The 21,749-nt window shown below is 34.5% G+C and overlaps 1 protein-coding gene across 2 annotated transcripts; it reads left to right on the forward strand.

Moving 5' to 3' along the window:
- Nucleotides 1–13,223: 13,223 nt before the first annotated feature.
- On the forward strand, nucleotides 13,224–21,458 carry LOC133307235 (ABC transporter B family member 13-like). Of its 2 annotated transcripts, none has more exons than XM_061507713.1 (10): nucleotides 13,224–13,573; nucleotides 13,794–13,848; nucleotides 13,951–14,126; nucleotides 16,067–16,267; nucleotides 16,388–16,647; nucleotides 16,733–17,046; nucleotides 17,239–17,462; nucleotides 17,971–18,754; nucleotides 19,074–19,315; nucleotides 19,404–21,458. In XM_061507713.1, the coding sequence occupies exons 1-10, from the start codon at nucleotides 13,304–13,306 to the stop codon at nucleotides 20,628–20,630; spliced, it is 3,753 nt and encodes a 1,250-aa protein (XP_061363697.1). In that variant the 5' UTR covers nucleotides 13,224–13,303; the 3' UTR covers nucleotides 20,631–21,458. The 2 variants fall into 2 exon arrangements, with proteins under 2 accessions (XP_061363697.1, XP_061363698.1); XM_061507714.1 differs by having other exon boundaries at nucleotides 13,503–13,573; nucleotides 13,748–13,848; nucleotides 19,404–21,456.
- The last annotated feature ends 291 nt before the right edge of the window (nucleotides 21,459–21,749 follow it).

Here is a 21,749-nt window from a genome sequence, read left to right on the forward strand (position 1 = left end):
TGGTATAAGAGAAATTTATATTGGTTTGGGAAATAAATATTACTGGAATGTAGTGGAAAATATATTTTTATTGGAATGTTACTAAAAGGTGTTTGGTAGGATCAAATTTTCCCGGGAAATTATGAGTAAATTTACTGAGTGTGTGTTTGGTTGGTTGTGAAATATTTGTGAGAATGTGAGGTTATTTTACGAAAATAACCTCAGCCGTACGTTATGGTTGTGAAATATTTATACGATGAAGGTTAATTTCGTCAATAATTTCGTGCCTCAATTTCTACTTCACCGGGCAAGAAAAAGTTCCATCTAATCTATGGAACTTCACTTCTGCGGACCGAACAATAAATTGCACACAACATGGTTTGCCAGGAAATGTTTGTAGTCCGGATTTTTTTCCTTTTTTGAATACCAAACATAGGTTTATTATTTGTCCAACCATGCTTTCCCGGGGAGTGCAAAAAAACTAGGTACCAAACGATCCCTAAAAGAAAAATCAACTTGGTCCACGTACAAGTATGACTGAACTTGAAGTTCAAAATATCATTAACTTGCAAACTTTAGCAAGACAAATTCCTAATGAATTTACTGATCATAAAGGAGTAATTAAGTCCCATATTCCTGCAAACAATACACCATCTATAGTGGAGATTTCAATGGAACTAAACATGTTGAGTGTAGTCAACGTCGGAAGCGTGAATGATATGTAGGGTCTAAAGACATAAATTAACAAAAAGAAAAGAAAAGAAAGACACTCATAGAATCTCCTAAAGAAAGAAAATTCAATGAAATAAGTGCAGCTGCTAACTACAACAATCCCAAAAATACGAAACGATGAAGATTTGGTTGATGTTCATGTATGCAATAAACTTCATTGATATGGGAGAAAAATATGATAAAATTATAATTATCGTCGATGAATCATTTTCCTTCTCAATAACTCTTGTTGTCTCAAGAGATAATCTGGATCCAGAACCTAAAATTATTCAAAAATGCCAAAAGCATTTAGATGAGAATGAATGAAAGGAGGTAATTCATGAAGAATAAGGGTTTTCGCAGAGACCCGACATCAATTATTATGTTTCTTATTCTCCTGTAATGGATTTTATTATTTTATGTTATCTTATCAATATGGAAACTAGGATGCACCTTGAGATGTATTTAATAGACGTTGTGACAACAAAGTCACTTGTCGGTGATATTTATATGAAAATCCCTTAAGAAGTCCAAATATCATATAGAAAAGAATGAAAATCGCAACATTTTAGCATTAAGCTCCAAAGATCATTGTATGGTATTAAACATATTTTTGCCTCAGCTTGCAAATCAAGCATATTCCAGAAAGATTACTTTATTTCACCAATGTAACTATATAAGTGCCCCAATGATGGTTTGTTCATTAGAAGCGAATAAAGATCAATTTAGACCTAAAGAAGTTAAAGAAAGGGGATTAGGACCTAAAGCTCTTTATCTTAAACTCCATAGGAGCACTATTATACCCTGCAAATTGCAACATGCCTAATATTGTATTTGCAGTAAAATTTCTAGCTAGATGTAATGTTGCCCATACCCAAAGACATTGGAATGGCGTTAATCATATTTTTGTTATCTTCAAGGTCTTATCCTATGGATAGATATTTTACATTGTTGGAATAATATGATGCTGGCTATATGTCTGATAATCACATATTAGATATGCATCCCTTTCTAGAAGCACTGCAATGTAATGGAAGGCTATAAAAGCAAAACCTAGTTGCTACTTCCCTAAATTACTTTGAGACTGATGAGACAAAAATTCATTCCATCTAAGTCATTTCCATCGCGGAATGCTAGTTGTTCTGCCCTTCTTTTAGTAAATTTTTGTTATAAATAATAGCTAAATACCATAAACGTTGATTTGAGGGAAGGAACGACTTTAAATGAGGAAAGAAAGAAAAAGAGAGAAATAAGATTAGAGTAAGTTGTCATTTACTTTAACATTTTTTTATCACAATTGGTTTTGCTTTTCTGCATAGACGGTTGCAAAACGCACCCCAAAAGGATAAACAATTCGCAATAAAGAAATAACGGACATCGCGACATACAGTAGCGCATACAAATATGTTGGATGTATCTGGGTGTCAGAGAATCTTCCTTGGGGAGGTAAAAACAAGAGACAACTCAGCCCTAGTCACAACTCGATCATTTGCCTTCATTTCATCAAGAAAAGAAAAGTCTTCAATCCAAAAGTGTAGGGAACGACTTGAACCAATCACAAGAATGCCACTATCTTCCCAGCCTATAAATATAAGATTAAACGAAGGAAACAATAGCAAGCTTCTGGAGGATAACACCCTATTTTTTTTCTCTTCCCCCTTTAAGTAAATATCCATTTCCTCCATTTTAGTTTTTCCCTTTGTACTGTATTACCGAGTGTTGTTTTTCCTATTTATTTTGAGTCTGTAATTTCTTTTCTACCAACTTGTCTTCATCAATTTGTATCTCGGTCCATGGGGTTTCAAGTTGTTAAGAATTTGTCTGTATTTTCAGCCATGTCTTTAAGCATGAGCTAATTTCTTTTGGAATGGAAAAACTGTAAAATTGTTAATCTCTGTGATCAAATCTCTCGTACCGAACCCTCTAGATTTTTGTCGTTTAAGTGTTTTAATATCTTGTATCAACAGAACTTAACATGATTGAGAAAGTAACTTCCTTAAGGAGGGGATTTTAGATAGCTGAACAATAGGAGGAAGGTAAAGAGTGTGGAAAGACTTTCACTGTTTGCCTTAGGAATAAGAGACCCCTTCGTTCACTGAGGTTTTATGCAGAGTAAGCGTTGGGAATGAAGCCGTCATAGGAATATGGGGCTTCATATACTGTTTAGCCTATGTGCTAAGGAATCATAGTTAACACTAAGGAGACCTAAACAAGGCCAGTGGACAAGGTCTTGAGCCTAAATTATAGCAAGGTTTAAGAGTGGACCAGTGGATCCATTCCCTTTCTTTTGCCTATCGTTCCACTATCACGTCACCTGTTTTATTCCTTGAACTTGCTCACCTTTATTTTTTGATTATTTTGTTTTATTTACATATACACAACAACTATTCTTTTTCCTAAGACTTGTCGTTCCTCCTTGAATTGGGAACGACACGACTTGAAGTATATAACGACGTGAGGAATTGTTCTAAGTTAATCTAAACCTTTTATTCATAAGGGGACACCATTGTGTTGACTGGAAATGACTGGCCAAAATAGTTCAATATTGTTAACCCATTCTTTTATTCTTTAATGTAGCTTAAAATATCAATTAGCAATACTTTCTTCGTGAAAATGATAATCTGGGCATAATGCTACCCTTTATTACTTGATATGTGCACTTGCACAATTGGTCTTCATTCTTTGGAACAAATGTGTTTTCCTTGACTGAACAGTGAAGAGACCGTAAAGCCATAATCTTGGGAATGAATGTGTTTTCCTTGATAGACTGCAACAAGACCAATAGAGACCATTGCATTATATCTCAATATGTGTTTCGATAGACTCGCCCTACATTCGGGGTTAATCTCATAGCCGACTCAAAGAGTCGAAGCTTGTGGGGATATCTAGGAGAGCCTACTTGCCTCAAAGAGGTAATTACGGTTGGTATCCAAAAATATAACACATTAGTGTTTCATGTTGTTCCCCAAATGTTGGGCCAAGATGTGTTTAGGGAAATGTGAGAGAAAAAGTAGTGCGGAGCAACTATTCTGTTTGAGGAGAAATTGATCATATGAAAAGCAAATCTACCAAAATTGTGCAAGTGTACACATCAAGTAATACAGGGTATGTTATAAGCCCCAGATTATCATTCTCTGGGAACAATTGTAAAAGTGATGTTTAAAAGAAGTGTAAATAAGAAGAAAAGACAAAGAGCAAAATATAAGTAAAGAGCAATTCGCTTCAAGGAACCAATTCGTTCTCAAACCAAGGTTAACCAAAAAGCACTTGTCACCAGCTAGTTGAATAGAGTCAAAGAATCTGAGCGACTAAGAGATGGGTTGGGTTTCTCCCTTAAGTTTTATTGAAGCTTTCCTTGAAGGAATTTGGAAAACATGGAAATTGAGATCAATGAATAAAAAAATAAAGAGTATAGGAGCAACAGTGACAGGATCAGAGAGCAAAACAATGATTCTTTTTGAAATTTTCATATTTGTCAAACAAGTAACAAAAGAGAAATAAAATAACGTAGAATCAAGATAAAAAAAATCATAGGCTTAGGTTGGTATTTTCCCCCTATTGGTCGATCCTACAATGTCATAAGTTTTCAAAAACAAAATATGCTCCCAGCAGCTATTCTGGATATAGAGATAAATTTCCCTATCTACACATCTTTTGCTCCCTAAGTGAATTGAAGCAAACAGGCCTTACCTTCTCCAGATTACGTCAGGAGTCTCAAGTTGAAACTCAAGGGAGATTATGTTTGCCTCCTTCGAAGAAGTATGGCTGAAGAGATCACTAGCGAAAGTGATTTACACATAACAATGCTCCTCAATTGGGATATTCCTCGACTTAGAGCAAAATATCCTAAGATTTCTAATATTACTCCACTCTGCTTTGTGACGATTTCATCGACCAAGTGGTCTTGGGATGAGGTTGCAAACCAAAGGGTGTTACAAAATTAGAGCATTTAACCAAGAAATAATACATATTTCAATGAAGAAAACATATTTTCATTACAAGTTCAACCTAAGAGAAAGATGGATACTTCTACTTCATCCTTGCCTACTAAGGAGCATAATATAAACCTATTTACAAAAGAAACATAAAACCAAAAAAATAGAAGAAAGTCCTAATGAGGATGAAGAGTCCTCTCTAAGGGTGTCAAAAAGCTTTTGAAGGTAGTGATTTCTTCAGTATTTATAGGTGAAAGGTTCTTTAAAGGTGTTGTCTTGGCATTGGTTTGATCAATAGTGCAGATTTCATCAGTTGTACCATGATCAATGATGTGCTCTTGTCCAAGTCAGCCCTAAATTCTTTCTTCTATGCTTCTTTTCTGCATTCTTTTGTCGCATTTTGGAGCTGTAACGTTGGTAAATGTTGCACCATTCTCCCTCTGCAATCGTTGATGTGTTCGCATCCAATTGGTTGCTTTTTCTGGAAAAAAAGGACGTTGTACAATGCTTTTTCTGCTCCTTCTGATTTGTGTCCTTTTTTGTCTGCCTTTGTTTCTTTCTTCTTTCTTTATCCCCAAGTTTGATTTAATTATGAATTGGGCCTACTCTAAATGGTTATTGGGCCTCTTGAAAATGTAAAATAATCCATTAAGCCCAAAAATGATAAAAAGAAATCATTTTACACTCAATTGCTTCCTAACTTTTAGAACTGCAAATTGCTCCAGCTCAAATAATAGTTAATTGCTCTTAAACGTAAACTTAGTTCTAATTCACAAAATTAACATTAAAAAGTGGTGAATTCAGCAATGAAATACACAAGATAGCTCTCCAATTTTGGGATCTATCAAACACCCCAAAACTAAACATTGTTCGTCCTCGAGCAATATTTTTAGATTTACAGCCCTCTAAGTTTTTCAATTGCTCCTTAAAAACAATTTGCTATTCAAAACAAGGACCAGTCAAAATGTTCCATTAGTTACAATCTTCAGACTCCCTCATGCTTTATGAAGTTCACCGAGTTAAGCTTGGTGTGTGTGTGTGTGCTTGAAAATTTTCTTGATCAATCCTGAAAAAATATTCGAAAATTAGGTTTAGCTTATAGATAAAATCCAAAAAAAGTCAGCAGTTGCCCTTTACAAATTTTACAATTTGCATTCATCCCCTTTTCTTTTATAGGTCTTTATTCTGGAAGTCAAATACTTTTGTCATTGCATAGGGCCAACCTTCAATAGTGCACTCTTTGAGCTGCTCTTGCTCTATCATTTGATAATTAAGGCCTTTGGGAGCAGTGGAGCAGACCTTCAATTTTATTTTTATTTTTATTTTTAACCATTAGGGGGTATATGTTAGAAATTTCAGCAAAATAGTTTTAAGTGCAACAGACTTGAGTTGAATAAAAAATCCAATCACCACAACTAATTTACAAACATGATTAAGGAGCAACCAATCAAAGTTTCAAGTTATGCAATTAGCAGTCAAACTCAAATAAGTCAAGTTAAAAAATAGTGGGTTACCTACTCATGCTCGTAGCAGAATACAACATGGTGGCTCCTTATCTCAAATGGCATAACTTTCAAAAATAGGGAGCAATCACAAAACTTAACTACTCATCATAGGACATCATGTATATTGGAGAAGTGTAACAAAAATTGGGTAATCATTTCCAACAGCATCATCAACATAGGCATATGAAATCACAACAAAAAGTAATAAAAACAGAATATTAGAATAGATTTTGAAAAGAAATAAGGGTGGCAAATCCCTGGTACACCACAAGAGAAAAGTGAAAATAAAACGAGGAGCAATCAACAATAATAGGTAATCACTTCCCAATCTAGATATCGAGGCATTTGTTCCCAAAATAAATTGAAATTAAATCAGTGAGGAATGAATAAACCTGGGATTGCGCTCCTTGGTTGTTATTGGCTTCTTCTACAGCAGGAGCATCGACTATCTCTTATGGGAGCAATATGTCTGAGAAGGCTGATATCCTTGTTTGGGTTCTGAACTTTGGTACAAATTGCCATCCATGACTCCACTCCTCAGCAAGGTTTATCTATTCAATTTTTTATAATTGTTATTAATTTTTTTACTGTCAGATTGCTCCTAAAAAGAAAGTTTGGGTTCAAGTTGCTCAAGGGCAACCCCAAAACTAATCTCCTGCAGTGTTTTTCAAGCCAAAACTAATTAATTATTCACAAAATGAAAAGAAATAAACTAAAATTGCAATAAAGAAAAAAATCTGGGTTGTCTCCTAATAGCACTTCATTTATAGTCTTAGCTCGACTTTTACTCCTAGATCAACTTATCTTGTGATCCTGCAGGGTCCATTCAAACTTTGACTTAGCTTTCCAGGGAACCACTATAGTCTTATATTAAGACGCAATACTCTTGGTTCAATCCTTAGCTCCTTATTATTCAAATTCTGATCATCCCATTGTTTGATCCGCTCCTTGTAGAGATTTGTGCTTTCATAGACTTTGTTTTTAACTTCTTTCATCTTATCAGCAAGTTGTAATTCTTGCTCATGGGTTAGAAATGAAGTAATAATCACATGGAGAGTTTTTTCTTTATCCAATTATGTATAATTCAACTGCTCCACTGAAGGTTTTTGCTCCGGGTTTGGTGGTTACTCCAAGGTTGGAAGTTTAGGCTTTTTCTCCTCCTTTGGACGGTTGAGAGACTCTAAGGATTTCTCTGTCTTGCTCTCAAGTTGTAAAGAGTCCATATATGTTAGGAATTCCTCCAATTCCTCAAAATCAGCCATCCCAATCTCTGGCTCTGAAAGTTCAAATTGCTCTTTCAACTTTTTAGTAGGTTGCATTTCCTGCTCAGGGGTTAGTAGATATTTCTCTAGTTCTTCAAAATCAGTCATTCCAATTTTTGGCTCCAAATACTCATGTGCTCCAAAAATTGACTCTAGCTCCTGTGGTGGGCCAAATTTTTTAACAACAAGTTAATACATTACATTCTCCATCCCATCTTGAGCGAAATTCTCAATGTCACTAGGTAGTGCTCCTTGAGGTCTTTTACTCAAAATGTTGGCCATTTGACCAACTTGTATCCCAATATTTCTCATGGTCGCATTGTTCTGGTTCATGTAATCCTTCAAAAGATCTCCAAAGTATGAAATCTATCATCATTTTTGTCCTGGTTCAAGCTCTGTTGTTGTGGATAGGGAGGTCTATTCTAACAGTTTCCAAAATTGCTCCCGACATTGTTTTAGCTCCTCCATCCCTAGTTGTTGTGTCCTTTATTGAGATTGTTGCTCCGATTATTGTTGTAGTTTCTTATATAGCGAATAGGAGAAAAATCAGTATTATAATTACAAGAATCATAGAGTCCATTATAAATAGAAAAAAATTGTAAAGATTGAGAGAAATAAAGTTTATTTGGAGGAGTTGAGATTTTAGATTGTTCAGTTGGCTTTCAGTTCTTGATAATGTTATTAAGTGTTGTCATTTGTGCTGTCATTTATGCTGCCAAATCATTCAAAGATGGCCCTCTATGTCCAATTGATCCTTCTCCATTATTATTATTATTATTATTATTATTATTTCCATTGTTTCCATTATCACCATTATTCAAGACTTCAACCATTGTTTTCCTATTCCTAAGTGTTCTTTCATATTCTGGACAAAACAATATTAGTTTAAGAGTAGGTTCGCTTCAATGTTCATAAACAATGGTCATAAATCAGGAGCAATAGAGCAAAACAACAAATATAAACAAGAATAAAATAAAAATACAAACTTTTCAAAAGAAAATAAGAAAACACTTCTTTTAAAATGTCTCTTTTGCCTAATGATCCCTGGCAACGACGCCAATTACTTGTTGGGACGAGATGTGCTCGGGAAATGTGGGAGAAAAAGTAGTGGGGAGCAACTATTCTATCCGAAGAGCAATTAATCATATGAAGAGAAAATATACCCAAATTATGCAAGCGTACGCATCAAGTAATATAGGGTCTGTTATGAGCCCCAGATTATTTTCCTCAGGGAACAATTGTAAAGTGACATTTAAAAGAAGTGTAAATAAGAAAAAGAAAACAAAGAACAAACAATAAGTAAAGAGCAATTCGCTTCAAGGAGCCAATTCGTTCTCAAACCAAGGTTAACCAAAATGCACTTGTCACCAGCTGGTTGAATAGAATCAAAGAATTTGAGTGACTAAGAGCTGGGTTTCTCCTTTAAGTTTTATTGAACTTGCCTTGAAGGAATTTGAAAAATGTGGAAATTGGGAAAGATGAACAAAAAAATAAAGAGATCGGGAGCAGCAGTGACTGAAACAGAGAGCAAAACAATAATTCTTTTTGAAATTTTCATATTTATCAAAAAAGTAACAAAAGAGAAATAAAATAACGTATATAGAACAAGATAAAAAATTGTAGGCTTAGGTTGGTATTTTTTCCCTCTTGGTCGATCCTACAATGTCATAAGATTTCAAAAACAAAATGTGCTCATAGAACCTATTCTGGGTATGGAGACAAATTTCTCTATCTATACATATTTTGCTCCCTAAGTTATCCGAAGCAAACAAGCCTTACTTGCTCCAGATTACGTCAGGAATCTCAAGTTGAAACTCAAGGGAGATTATGTTTGTCTCCTTCGAAGAAGTATGCTGAAGATATCACTAACAAAAGTGATTTACACATAATATTGCTCCTCAATCGGAATATTCCTCTAACTTAGAGCAAAATATCCTAATATTTCTAATATTGCTTCACACTGCTTTGTGAGGCTTTCATCGACCAAGTTGTCTTGGGATGAGGTTGCAAACCAAAGGGTGTTACAAAATTAGAGCATTTAACCAAGAAACAACACATATTTCATTGAAGAAAATATATTTTCATTACAAACCTAAGACAAAGAGGGGTACTTCTACTTCACCCTTGCCTACTAAAAATATTTAGCTCATACTAAGGAGCATAATAAAAGCCTACTTACAAATGAAACATAAAACCAAAAAAATAGAACAAAGTCTTAAAAAGGGTGAAGAGTCTTCTCTAAGAGTGCCAAAAAGCTTATGAAGGTAGTGATTTCTTCAGTATTTATAGGTGAAAGGTTCCTTAAAGGTGTTGTCTTGGCCATTGATTTGATCAATAGTGTAGATTTCATCAGTTGCACCCTGATCAGTGATGTGCTCTAGTCCAAGTCAGCCCTAAATTCTTTCTTCTAAGCTTCTTTTCTGCATTCTTTTGCTGCATTTTGGTGCTGTAACGTTGGCAAAATGTTGCACCATTCTCCCTCTGCAATCATTTATGTGTCCGCATCTAATTGGTTGCTTTTTCTGGGAAAAAGGACGTTGTACAATGCTTTTTCTGCTCCTTCTGATATGTGTCCTTTTTTGTCTCCCTTTGTCTCTTTCTTCTTTCTTTCTCCCTAAGTTTAATTTAATTCTGAACTGGGCCTCCTCTGAATGGTCATTGGGCCTCCTGAAAATGAAAAACGATCCATTAAGCCCAAAAATGATAAAAATAAATTATTTTACACTCAGTTGCTCCCTAACTTCCAAAACTGCAAAGTGCACCAGCCTAAATAACAATTAATTTCTCTTGACGCAAACTTAGTTCTAATTCACAAAATTAACATTAAAAAGTGGTGAATTCAGCAATGAAATACACATGAAATACACAAGATAGCTCTCCAATTTTGGGCGCTATCATTAACAATTGATAATATATATAGCTAAATCGTCCTCTTTGGGGACAATGCAACTTGTATTGAACAAATAAATGATGGATATATTAAGAGTGATAGGATTGCATATTTCACCAATTTTTTTTTACACACATGATCTCCGAGAGAAATGTGAAATAGATATCTATCAAGTTTGCTATAATGACAATTTTACAGATTTATTCGCTAGATACCTCACCTACTTCCAAACCTGAGAAATTGGTATATGAAATATGTATTCATAAACCTAACAAATTACTTTCATCAGGGGAAGCAAATTAATTATGACCATCATTGAAGGATGAACCCTGAAGGTTTATTACTATACTCTTTTTTGCTTTGCCAAGTTTTTTTTTTCAAAGGATTTTTCTTGACCAGAGATTTTTAATGAGACAATTTGTGTAATGTTTTGGTAGCATATGTCATGTACTCTTTTTCTTTCGCTAGTTTTTTTCCAATGGGTTTTCTAACAAGGTTTTAACGAGACATAAACTTAGTGCAATGATGTCCAAGAGAAAGTGCAAATGGGCGTTACCAATCTAATAGATTAGACATTACTACATTTTTTTTTACAGGAGAAGATTATATTATTAGATAACCATTATGGAAAATTGTAAATGTTGCTCCACTTTCTTAGCTCCAACAGTAGCTAAATGACTTAATTGAGGGGGAATTATATACACTGCACTCCTTTTCTCTTTACCAAGTTTTATCCCATTAAATTTTTTCTTGAAAAGATTTTTAATGGGGCAATCTATATTAACATATTAAAGGTGGTATGTTAACTATGAATATTGTACTCTTTTTCCTTTACTAATTTTTTTTATCTCATTGGGTTTTCTTAACAAGATTTTAATGAGGCATATTCATAGTGTATAGTCATCCAATGAGGAGTGTTATAAAATATTTATGGATGACTTGAATTTTAAATTTTAAACTTTGAAACTGTTGCACTAATGATGCAATTATTTTAAATTTTAAACTTTGTAACCGTTGCACTAATGATGCAATAATTCCTTTTATGATTTCTTAACCACCACACTAATGGAGAATTAATTCCCTTATTTGTGGTTGTAGAGCTTGTATTGAAAACTATTGGTTAATGAGAATTAGAATTCTATTCCACTCTTTTTATCTTCTCTACTCCTTTTTATCTTCTCTCTTATTTCTTTCACGTTGTATTGTATCATGTCTCTTCCTTATCTCTCCCCCTTCATTTTTTTTTTTTTTTTTTGAATACAACTCCCCCTTCATTTCATAACACATAGATAATTGTAATAAACAGTTTTACAAATTGAACTAAGTCAGACCTTTATGAACGTGTTTGATGTCCACATTTAATCCCAATGATAGACATATACGAGCAAAATGTATATATTTGGTAGGCTCCAAGATGACCATGGGTATCCTAAAAAAACTTTTATCCTCCTAAGATATTAATGTGTGTATAGGCAGGTGATATCCTTTCGAATTCATAAAATCTTAGCTACTTATGAATATGAGATTTAATTATTATTTTTTGTTAAATATCCAAATTCGTCTCCCATTAATGTACAAATTGACAAAAAATACATATAATGAAAATAAATATGTAATAAAATGTAATCGAAAAATGTTGTTGTTATTATTGTTTATAAAAAAATTATACTTTGTTTATTGACATTACTTTGCTAAAATTTATAATTATATTATACAAAAATTTGATGTAATTTTTATTTATTAATTAGTTAGATATGGTATTTTAAAAAATAATCTAAAGTTAATTGCCCATGACTAATCAGTACAACTAAACAAATGCATCACATATGCTTGGACATCTAAGATATCTCACCAACTATTATCATGTTAAAATTGCAATAATTTGCTATGTTTGTGTGCCAACCAACTCCTAAATGAGAGGTTTGGCTTCCAATTTTATGATGATGAAATGAACAAAACAAGATAATGACAAGGAGGTTGACTTCAAGGTGCAATGAAGCTTGTGATGATAGTACTTCTTTTCGAAGTCTGAGGTCTTTTATATATTAGGCCAACACCCGAAAAAAAAAGGAAAATAAAGGAAAATAAAAGGAACACCATAAAGCGTAATGTGTTTTTTGCTCTCTCTTTTCCCCTTTACTCTTTTGCAACCTTTATATGTAGGGTTTTCAACAAGGCTGGAGTATATTAAAAGAAAGGAGGCGTTTACAATGCCTACATTAAGTTGTGAAGCATTTGAAGTCCATAACATTACCTCTTAGAAATAAAAAAGTCATACCACACACACACACACACACACACACAAACTCAACCTTGGTGGACCATCAATGCTCTATAACTAAATGTGAGGATTGCAAACATGTCCTTGAAGCAAAACCCAACATTAGAGAAACCAAGTTCAACTAATTTTGCTGTGACTAAAACCAATCCATGGACTAGAAAAAAAACATCTCAATCTCATTATTCTTAAAATTTGTTCTAGGTCACCTACTTTTGATGAAAAAACATCCCAATCGTGGGTATGGAGGTTGCCTTTTAACTTCGCCAGTTACACCCTGACCTAAGCAATGAAATGAAGTGAATTATTAAGTGACCAGTTACATGATCAAATATGGGGCACTTTGAACCAAGTGAATTATATAACCAGGTTGTAAAAGAAAGTATGGGCTCACCAAGTGACAACAAGTCACATGATCAAATATGGGGCTCTTTGAACTACAAAATCGGCATAGAGGTTGTTGGTTTAATAACTGAAGTTTACGTGTGTTAATGCTGGATAACATAATCGCATCCACTACTGCTCATTAACCATTTATTACCCTATTAATAATTTCAAAAAAGTTAGTTATAGAGCCGAATTGTTAGTTGGAATAGTTAAACTTAACTACTTTATATTTATTGGGGGGAATAGACTAGACTACCCCAACCAAGCCTCGCGAGTTTTCCATTGAGGTCTTGGATAGCTATATTTCACTTTTTTTTTTCTCTCTGCAAATTGTACTCTTTCAATATTCATATTCAATGGAAGAACTAGAGCTAGCCTCTGATTCCCATTTAGAACAACACCTGACATCTAAAGTGGACCAACCAACCAAAACTAAGAGTGTTTCGTTTTTTGGGTTGTTTGGTGCAGCTGATACATTAGACTATGTCTTAATGTTCTTAGGAAGCATTGGTGCATGTGTCCATGGTGCGGCTCTTCCTGTATTCTTTATTTTGTTTGGCCGTATGATTGATTCTTTGGGACATCTTTCTAATCAACCTCACAAATTGACCTCCCGAATTTCTGAGGTACACTAGCTCTATGTGTCACTACTATTTTATTCTCTTATGTGTCACTACTATTATATTCTCATATTTATTCTTAACTTTTAATGGATTAAAATCATGATATACTTCAAATTAAATTAAGGGTGAATATACCCTTTTTAGCAAAAACTCACTTTAGAGGAGCCTGATTCATAGGTATGCTTATGGAATAATGTAAATGCTCATGCCTTTACCATTGCAGCATGCTTTGTACTTGGTCTATCTTGGACTGGTTGTTTTCGTATCGGCTTGGATGGGTACATCTTATAACTTGGTCTTGATCTCTTTCCTTTTAAGTAATGCCCTTTTCAATATTCTCCTTAATGGCTATAAGTTTTATGATCTCTACTATTTTTCAGGTGTTGCATTTTGGATGCAAACGGGAGAGAGACAAACCGCTCGTTTGCGCTTAAAATATTTGCAGGCAGTGCTAAAGAAAGATATTAATTTTTTTGACAATGAAGCCAGGGACGCTAATATCATTTTCCACATCTCTAGTGACGCAATATTAGTACAAGATGCAATTGGTGACAAGGTACATAAACTAAGGGTTTTATAAGAGTTATCTTGTGGGAAAAGTGATTGTGTTATGTTATAGAGATTTGTTTTGCGTGCCGAAGTTTTTTTTTTTTTTTTTGCTGCGGGCCCCACAAAATTATGTGTGTAGAAAACTTTTTATGGTCATGTTAAATGATAGATGATAAACCCGTAACTAAACGAAGGGTTAAGTGTGTGTATTTATCAAAGAAACAAATTGTGTCCTTTTAATTATGGGGTTTGCATTTGTCATTTAACATGACACAACAAACTTTCCTACACAAACAACATTTTGTGGGGCTCACACTTTTTGAAAAAAAAAGAAAAAAGAAAAAGAAATTATGGCACGCAAAAACGAATCTCTAACATTACACAATCATTTTTCCTACAACATAACTCTTATAAAACCCTTTAATTATTATGGGTAGTATATAGTTATAGGAATCTATTAATCTCATGTTGCATGAGATAATTATCTCATGCAACAGAAACAAGATAGTGAGGTCCACTATTTGTAAAAAAAAATGTGGACTCTACTCCTTTGTCTCTGTTGCATGAGATAATTATTTCACATAGTTATAATATGAAAAGTTTTTTTTTTCGCTCTCTCCTCAATTATTTCAACTGATGTGTAGAGAAAAAAAATAATTTTTCATATTATAACTATGTATTGCCCGTAGTACATAGTGTAAAAAACTAAGGGCCTGTTTGGTGCATAGTATAGTATAAGACCTGATAGTATAAGACCTAATTGTATAAGACCTGGTTGAATTTTAATATTATCCAGCGTTTGGCACGGTATAGTATAAAGTAATATATTGTATAAGATAATATCATCCAGTATTTGGTAATGCACTATATAATACTATATAGGATACAAATAAATATTTTTAATAAAAATATCTTTTAATAAGGAATTTATATAATTCTTCAAAAAATATCATATGATATTAATTTTTTTTTAAATTTATTGATCAGTGTGTCCAAAATATAAATTAATTTTTACAAAAATAAAAATATTCAGTATTTAAAAAACTAATATATTGAAAAATTAATTTTTATTTTAATAGATTAATATTAAAATAATATATTAATTTTTGAAAATTACATTAGTCAACGATGTTAATACACCAATCTCTTATCAGGCTTTATCCCTCCCCCTTAGGCCGGATTAAGTTATACGTCATTTTGATGTATTAAGGAATTCTGCTGTATAAGCTTATACTATACGATGGTCACACCAAATAACTGAAAATGTCATAACGTATAGTATAAACTTATAATATCATACCTTATAAGTCACACCAAACAAGCCCTAAAAGGATATAACTTGTGTCCTTTACAAGAACAAACCTTTTTTCCATAAACAAAAAACATGTGTTATTCTCAACAACCCAAAAATCTTATTTGGTGAAGGCCACAATAATAATTTTATATTATATTTATGTAATATATCCCTTCACACTAGAGTTCTATGGACTCGAAATGTGAATAATATACAAATCCACCTACCTATTCTAAACAATTTCATTATATTTGATTATTCATTAATAGAATAGGGTGGTAAGTATTGAATCCATGATTATTTAGCCACAAAGGCTCTAATACCATATAAAACAAGGGTTCATTGTTTCTTCATCAGAGATAAAGTTATTTCTATCAACTCCAAAATTATATCATTTTGGGTTTGAAAAAATTAATGAAGGGTATTTTAAAAAAATTGATTTGTTTTTTCTTACATGAATTTTACTATAATACCCTTAATTAATTTCCCCAATACCCCAAACAACATAATTTTGGAATTAATAGAGATAAATTTATCTCGTGTTGATGGAGAAAGATAAATTTATCTCACGTTGATTATGTTGTATTTCTCTATAGCCATAATTTGGGGATGGTTTGTTCCTTAGTTAATCCAATTTATTGAACTTAATGCAGACAGGCCATGCAATGCGTTACCTTTCTCAATTCGTTGTTGGATATGCCATTGGATTTACATCAGTGTGGCAGCTTACACTACTCACCTTGGCTGTTGTTCCATTGATAGCTATAGCAGGAGGAGCTTATACAATAATCATGTCTACTTTATCAGAAAAGGGTGAAGCAGCTTATGCCGAAGCTGGGAAGGTTGCAGAAGAGGTATTAAAACCATTAATGATTTTATTGAGCAACTATTTCAATTGTTAAATTGGTATCTTAACTATGCCTTGCCATAATAATGTATCTTTCTTTTTTTGTTTCTATGTTGGCGTGGATCAGGTGATTTCTCAAGTGCGTACTGTTTATTCATTTGTAGGAGAAGAGAAAGCAGTTAGTTCATACTCCAAGTCACTTGATAATGCTCTGAAGCTGGGAAAGAAGAGTGGTTTTGCAAAAGGAGTTGGAGTAGGCTTTACATATGGGCTTTTATTTTGTGCTTGGGCATTGCTTCTGTGGTATGCTAGCATCCTTGTGAGGCATAATAAGACGAATGGAGGGAAAGCTTTCACAACTATTATCAATGCCGTCTTTAGTGGATTGTAAGTCCATCAAAACTGATATGATATGACAATAACTTACATGATTTTATTTTGGATTACAAAGTTGACTTTTTCTCCATTGAAGTGCTCTTGGTCAAGCTGCTCCAAACCTTGGTTCCATTGCTAAAGGGCGTGTAGCTGCTGCCAATATGATGGACATGATTGCATCCGTTTCCAACAATTCTAAAAGGTTGGATAATGGCACTGTTCTGCCACATGTAGCAGGGAAAATCGAATTTTGCGAGGTTTGCTTCTCTTACCCCTCAAGGTCCAATATGGTCTTTGAAAATTTGAGCTTCTCAGTGAGTGCTGGGAAGACTGTAGCAGTTGTTGGTCCCAGTGGTTCCGGAAAGAGCACCATCGTTTCCATTATCCAACGATTCTATGACCCCACTTCAGGTAATTAATATCACTATGTAAAAAGTAGATTTTTCATTTGAAAGAAAGAAGGGAGAATGAAAAAGGAACCAAAATCACCTATGTTAAACATAAACCACATTTTGATTGATTTAATTAGTATGTAGCCAGTTTTGTTTGTCAATGTGTAGTTCTATATTTAGGAGGAGAGGTTGATGCATTAATTTTCACTAGGTAGGATCCTGTTGGATGGATATGACCTAAAGAATCTTCAATTGAAATGGTTGAGGGAACAGATGGGTTTGGTTAGTCAAGAACCAGCACTATTTGCCACAACAATAGCTACAAACATTTTATTCGGAAAATATGATGCAAACATGGATCAAATCATACAAGCTGCCAAGGCTGCAAATGCTCATTCTTTCATTCAAGGATTACCTGATGGTTATCACACTCAGGTGAGTCTTGCAATCCTTATTCTTATGACCTAGAAATGGGAAATACAGGCCATATTACCCATAATTTTTTTAGTATATGACTCTAATTACCCCTTTTGTGTGAGTCAAGTCCTCCGGCATCCCACGATCCTGGTGGGGAAAGAGGCTAGCGTAGATACAGGATTAATCCTAGATCGAGTGGCATGACAATTATCCAGCTTTAACTCCAAAGATTCAGGATTCGAACTCTGCTTTTTTGGCAGTTCATTCGTTCTAGAGTTCATATTGTCACTTGAGCCAACCTTTCGGAGCTAGGCCAAATTACCTTTAATGTCATAGCTTTTTGATCAAGAGTAATGTGTAAATTACCTTCAATAGCTTAACGATATCTTCCTTCTACTAGAGATGAACTAGTTGTCGAATGAAAAAAATTATAGCTTTTAAAGAAGTTTATGTCCTCATCTAAGTCACTTTCGAATTGGTATATATATCATTAAGTTTGAAGGCTGACATTGTGTTTTTAATTCAGGTTGGAGAGGGTGGCACCCAACTTTCAGGGGGGCAAAAGCAAAGAATTGCCATAGCAAGAGCTGTGCTCAGAAACCCAAAAATACTGCTTTTAGATGAGGCTACCAGTGCTCTAGATGCTGAATCAGAACTCATAGTTCAGCAGGCATTGGAAACAATAATGTCAAACCGGACAACAATCGTTGTTGCACATCGATTATCAACCATACGTGATGTAGATACAATTGTTGTGTTGAAGAATGGTCAAGTTGTTGAAAGTGGGACTCATTTGGAATTGATGTCCAAAAATGGAGATTACATGAACCTGGTGAGTTTGCAAGCATCACAAAACAACAACACAAGCTCTAACTCAATATCTCGTTCTGGAAGTTCAAAAAATTCTAGTTTTCGAGAACCTTCAGAGAACCTGAACTATGAGGAGTTAAAGCTGAATACAAGAGAACTGCAAGCAAGTGATCAAGGCTTGCCACCAAACACTGCTTCCATTCCATCAATTTTGGATTTACTAAAACTGAATGCTCCAGAGTGGCCCTATGGAATACTTGGGTCAGTGGGTGCAATAATGGCTGGCATGGAAGCTCCTCTCTTTGCTCTTGGAATCACTCACATGTTGACTGCATTTTACTCTCCTAATGGTTCTAAAATCAAACAAGACGTTGATCGGGTAGCTCTCATATTTGTTGGAGTGGCTGTTGTTACCGTACCTATTTATCTATTGCAACACTACTTTTATACACTCATGGGAGAGCGTCTCACTGCACGTGTGCGTTTATCAATGTTCTCAGGTATTCCAAAGTCTCAAAATCATTGCTATTAGAATCATCGGCATTAATTTTATTTAAGACTAATGTAGGTTCCCATTTACGAGGGCAAGTCTGGAATAGTAATAAAGCTGTTTTTTTGTGATTGGATGATCACGGGTTCAAATCCGGAAAACAGTTTATTTGCAAATATGCAAAGTTAAACCTGTGTACAATGATTGCCCTCACCCCACTTTCACTAATTGGGGTTTAACGGGAAGTGGTTGTAGTAGGTTCACAGCTTTTGGCATGTTCTTGATTTATTTTCACATTACTAAATTATTATAATTAATTTGACTTGCAGCTATTCTTAACAATGAAGTTGCGTGGTTTGATTTGGATGAGAACAACACTGGCAAACTAACAGCCATGCTAGCTGCGGATGCAACATTAGTAAGAAGTGCTCTAGCTGATAGACTCTCAACAATTGTGCAAAATGTTGCTCTCACTGTAACAGCATTTGTTATTGCTTTCACATTGAGTTGGAAACTAGCATCAGTTGTTGCAGCCTGCCTTCCCCTTCTCATAGGAGCTTCTATTACAGAGGTTAATCTCATAAAAACCACTTCACTAATCTTTTATTCATGTTCCCCTTATAAACAACAGAATAGCTAAGTTCCAATTATTTATGCAGCAACTATTTCTCAAGGGATTTGGAGGAGATTATAGCCTTGCTTACTCTAGAGCAATTTCTTTGGCTCGTGAAGCTATTACCAACATACGTACTGTTGCTGCTTTTGGTGCAGAAGATAGAATCTCAGTCCAATTTTCCTCAGAATTGAACAAACCTAATAAACAAGCACTTTTAAGAGGTCACATATCAGGTTTTGGCTATGGGATAACACAGCTTTTTGCTTACTGCTCCTATGCACTTGGCCTTTGGTATGCATCCATTTTAATCAAGAACAAAGAGTCAAATTTTGGAGACATCATGAAGTCCTTCATGGTCTTAATTGTCACTGCTCTAGCAATAGCAGAAACACTAGCTCTTACCCCGGACATTGTGAAGGGAACACAAGCACTAGGATCAGTTTTCAGCATTCTCAAAAGGAGAACAGCCATCACACCCAATGACCCCAACTCAAAGATGGTAACTGATGTCAAAGGAGAGATAAAGTTTAATAACGTGTGCTTCAAGTACCCAATGAGACCTGATGTCACCATATTTCAGAACTTAAACCTGAGAGTCTCAGCAGGAAAGAGTTTGGCAGTAGTTGGCCAAAGTGGTTCAGGGAAGAGCACTGTGATTGCTCTGGTAATGAGATTTTATGACCCCACTTTTGGATCAGTTCTGATAGATGAATGTGATATCAAAAGCCTAAACTTGAGATCCTTGAGGCAGAGAATAGGATTGGTTCAGCAAGAACCTGCTTTATTCTCTACCACAGTTTATGAAAACATCAAGTATGGAAAAGAGGAAGCATCAGAAATAGAGGTAATGAAGGCAGCCAAAGCAGCTAATGCTCATGAATTCATTAGTAGAATGCCAGAAGGGTACAGAACTGAGGTTGGTGAGAGAGGAGTGCAGTTATCAGGAGGACAAAAACAAAGGGTGGCAATAGCTAGAGCTATTCTGAAAGATCCATCCATTCTTCTGTTGGATGAGGCAACAAGTGCACTGGACACAATATCAGAGAGGCTGGTCCAAGAGGCTCTTGATAAGCTTATGGAAGGAAGAACCACAATTTTGGTAGCTCACAGGCTTTCAACTGTTCGCAATGCAGACAGCATTGCAGTGCTGCAACATGGGAGGGTTGCTGAAATGGGTAGCCATGAGAGGCTTATTGCCAAACCTGGAAGCATCTATAAGCAATTAGTTAGTCTACAGCAAGAAAAGGGTGATCATGAAGACCATCAATGAGTTCATTTGGAGTTTCTAAGTAAATATTGAATCAAAGCGCACTTGCAGTTCCAAACTTGAATTGATGCAGGGCCTAGTATATATTTAAGAGCATGACTGAGGATAATCAAACCATGAAAGATGTTTTCATATGAGAGTTGTTTATATACACGAATTATACGATAAACTTTAAAGCCTGTAATTGGTTGTTTGTTGCAGAATATTACAACATCTGTAATTTCTTTCTGAATTTTGCGAGACCAGTAGACCATTAAACTTTGTCCCTTTATCATTCCCTCTTGTTTCCCCTCAATCCTCTTGTTTTCAAATCTCATGACACTCAGATCAGCAAGCTTTTTCTAACCAAAATAAATCTAAAAAATTAGGAAGATACATGAAGAAATCATGGATCCTCCTTTTTCACCAAACCACAATATCTCCATTTAATAGGATCTAATGAAACATGCAGGCAGAAATAAAAGAAGTTATAGGAAGGAGTCGGATATCTCATGTCTGTTTCACATGACAGAAGTTTATCTTATATCAGTCAAACAGTTTGATAAAAATATGGTATTTTGGTCACACTTGAAATCCAAAGTTTCAAGGGAAAGGCTCTGATGATGGCTTATGATAATATGATACAACACCATCAAACTGCACATGAAGTGAATGGATCTTTGGGCATTTAGACAGATGACACTTTCAGCGAATGCGGAGGCAATTTTCTTCTTCAAGGGACTAATATTACCTCATATCTTTCATGGACAAATCTGATTATTTACTTCTTATGTTTTTCTTAAGAGTAAAATTTTGTATTACTCTTTGAAAATTATCAGGCTCATAATTTTGACTAATCCCTGATTTAAATTAAGTGAAACTCAGTCTCACGGTACTCCTTCTTCTGGTATCATTCTTAAGGATAGCAGAATAAATCATATGAATAACTTGACGACTTGATCATATGAATAAATCAAAAACTAAATTGCAGATGACGTACATCTTCAGGTACCAATATCAATGTCACTTTACTCCTCATTATCATTACTGTTTTTAGCTGCAGCTCTCCAATTCTAAAATTGATTACACACTTTTACCTCTCTTCATTTCTGGCTTTTGATAAAACTCTTCTACTTTTATAAA

The sequence above is a fragment of the Gastrolobium bilobum genome, unplaced genomic scaffold (assembly GCF_033153095.1).
Source record: "Gastrolobium bilobum isolate Gb01-03AN ecotype WA unplaced genomic scaffold, APGP_CSIRO_Gbil_v1 utg5330, whole genome shotgun sequence".
NCBI lineage: Eukaryota > Viridiplantae > Streptophyta > Magnoliopsida > Fabales > Fabaceae > Gastrolobium > Gastrolobium bilobum.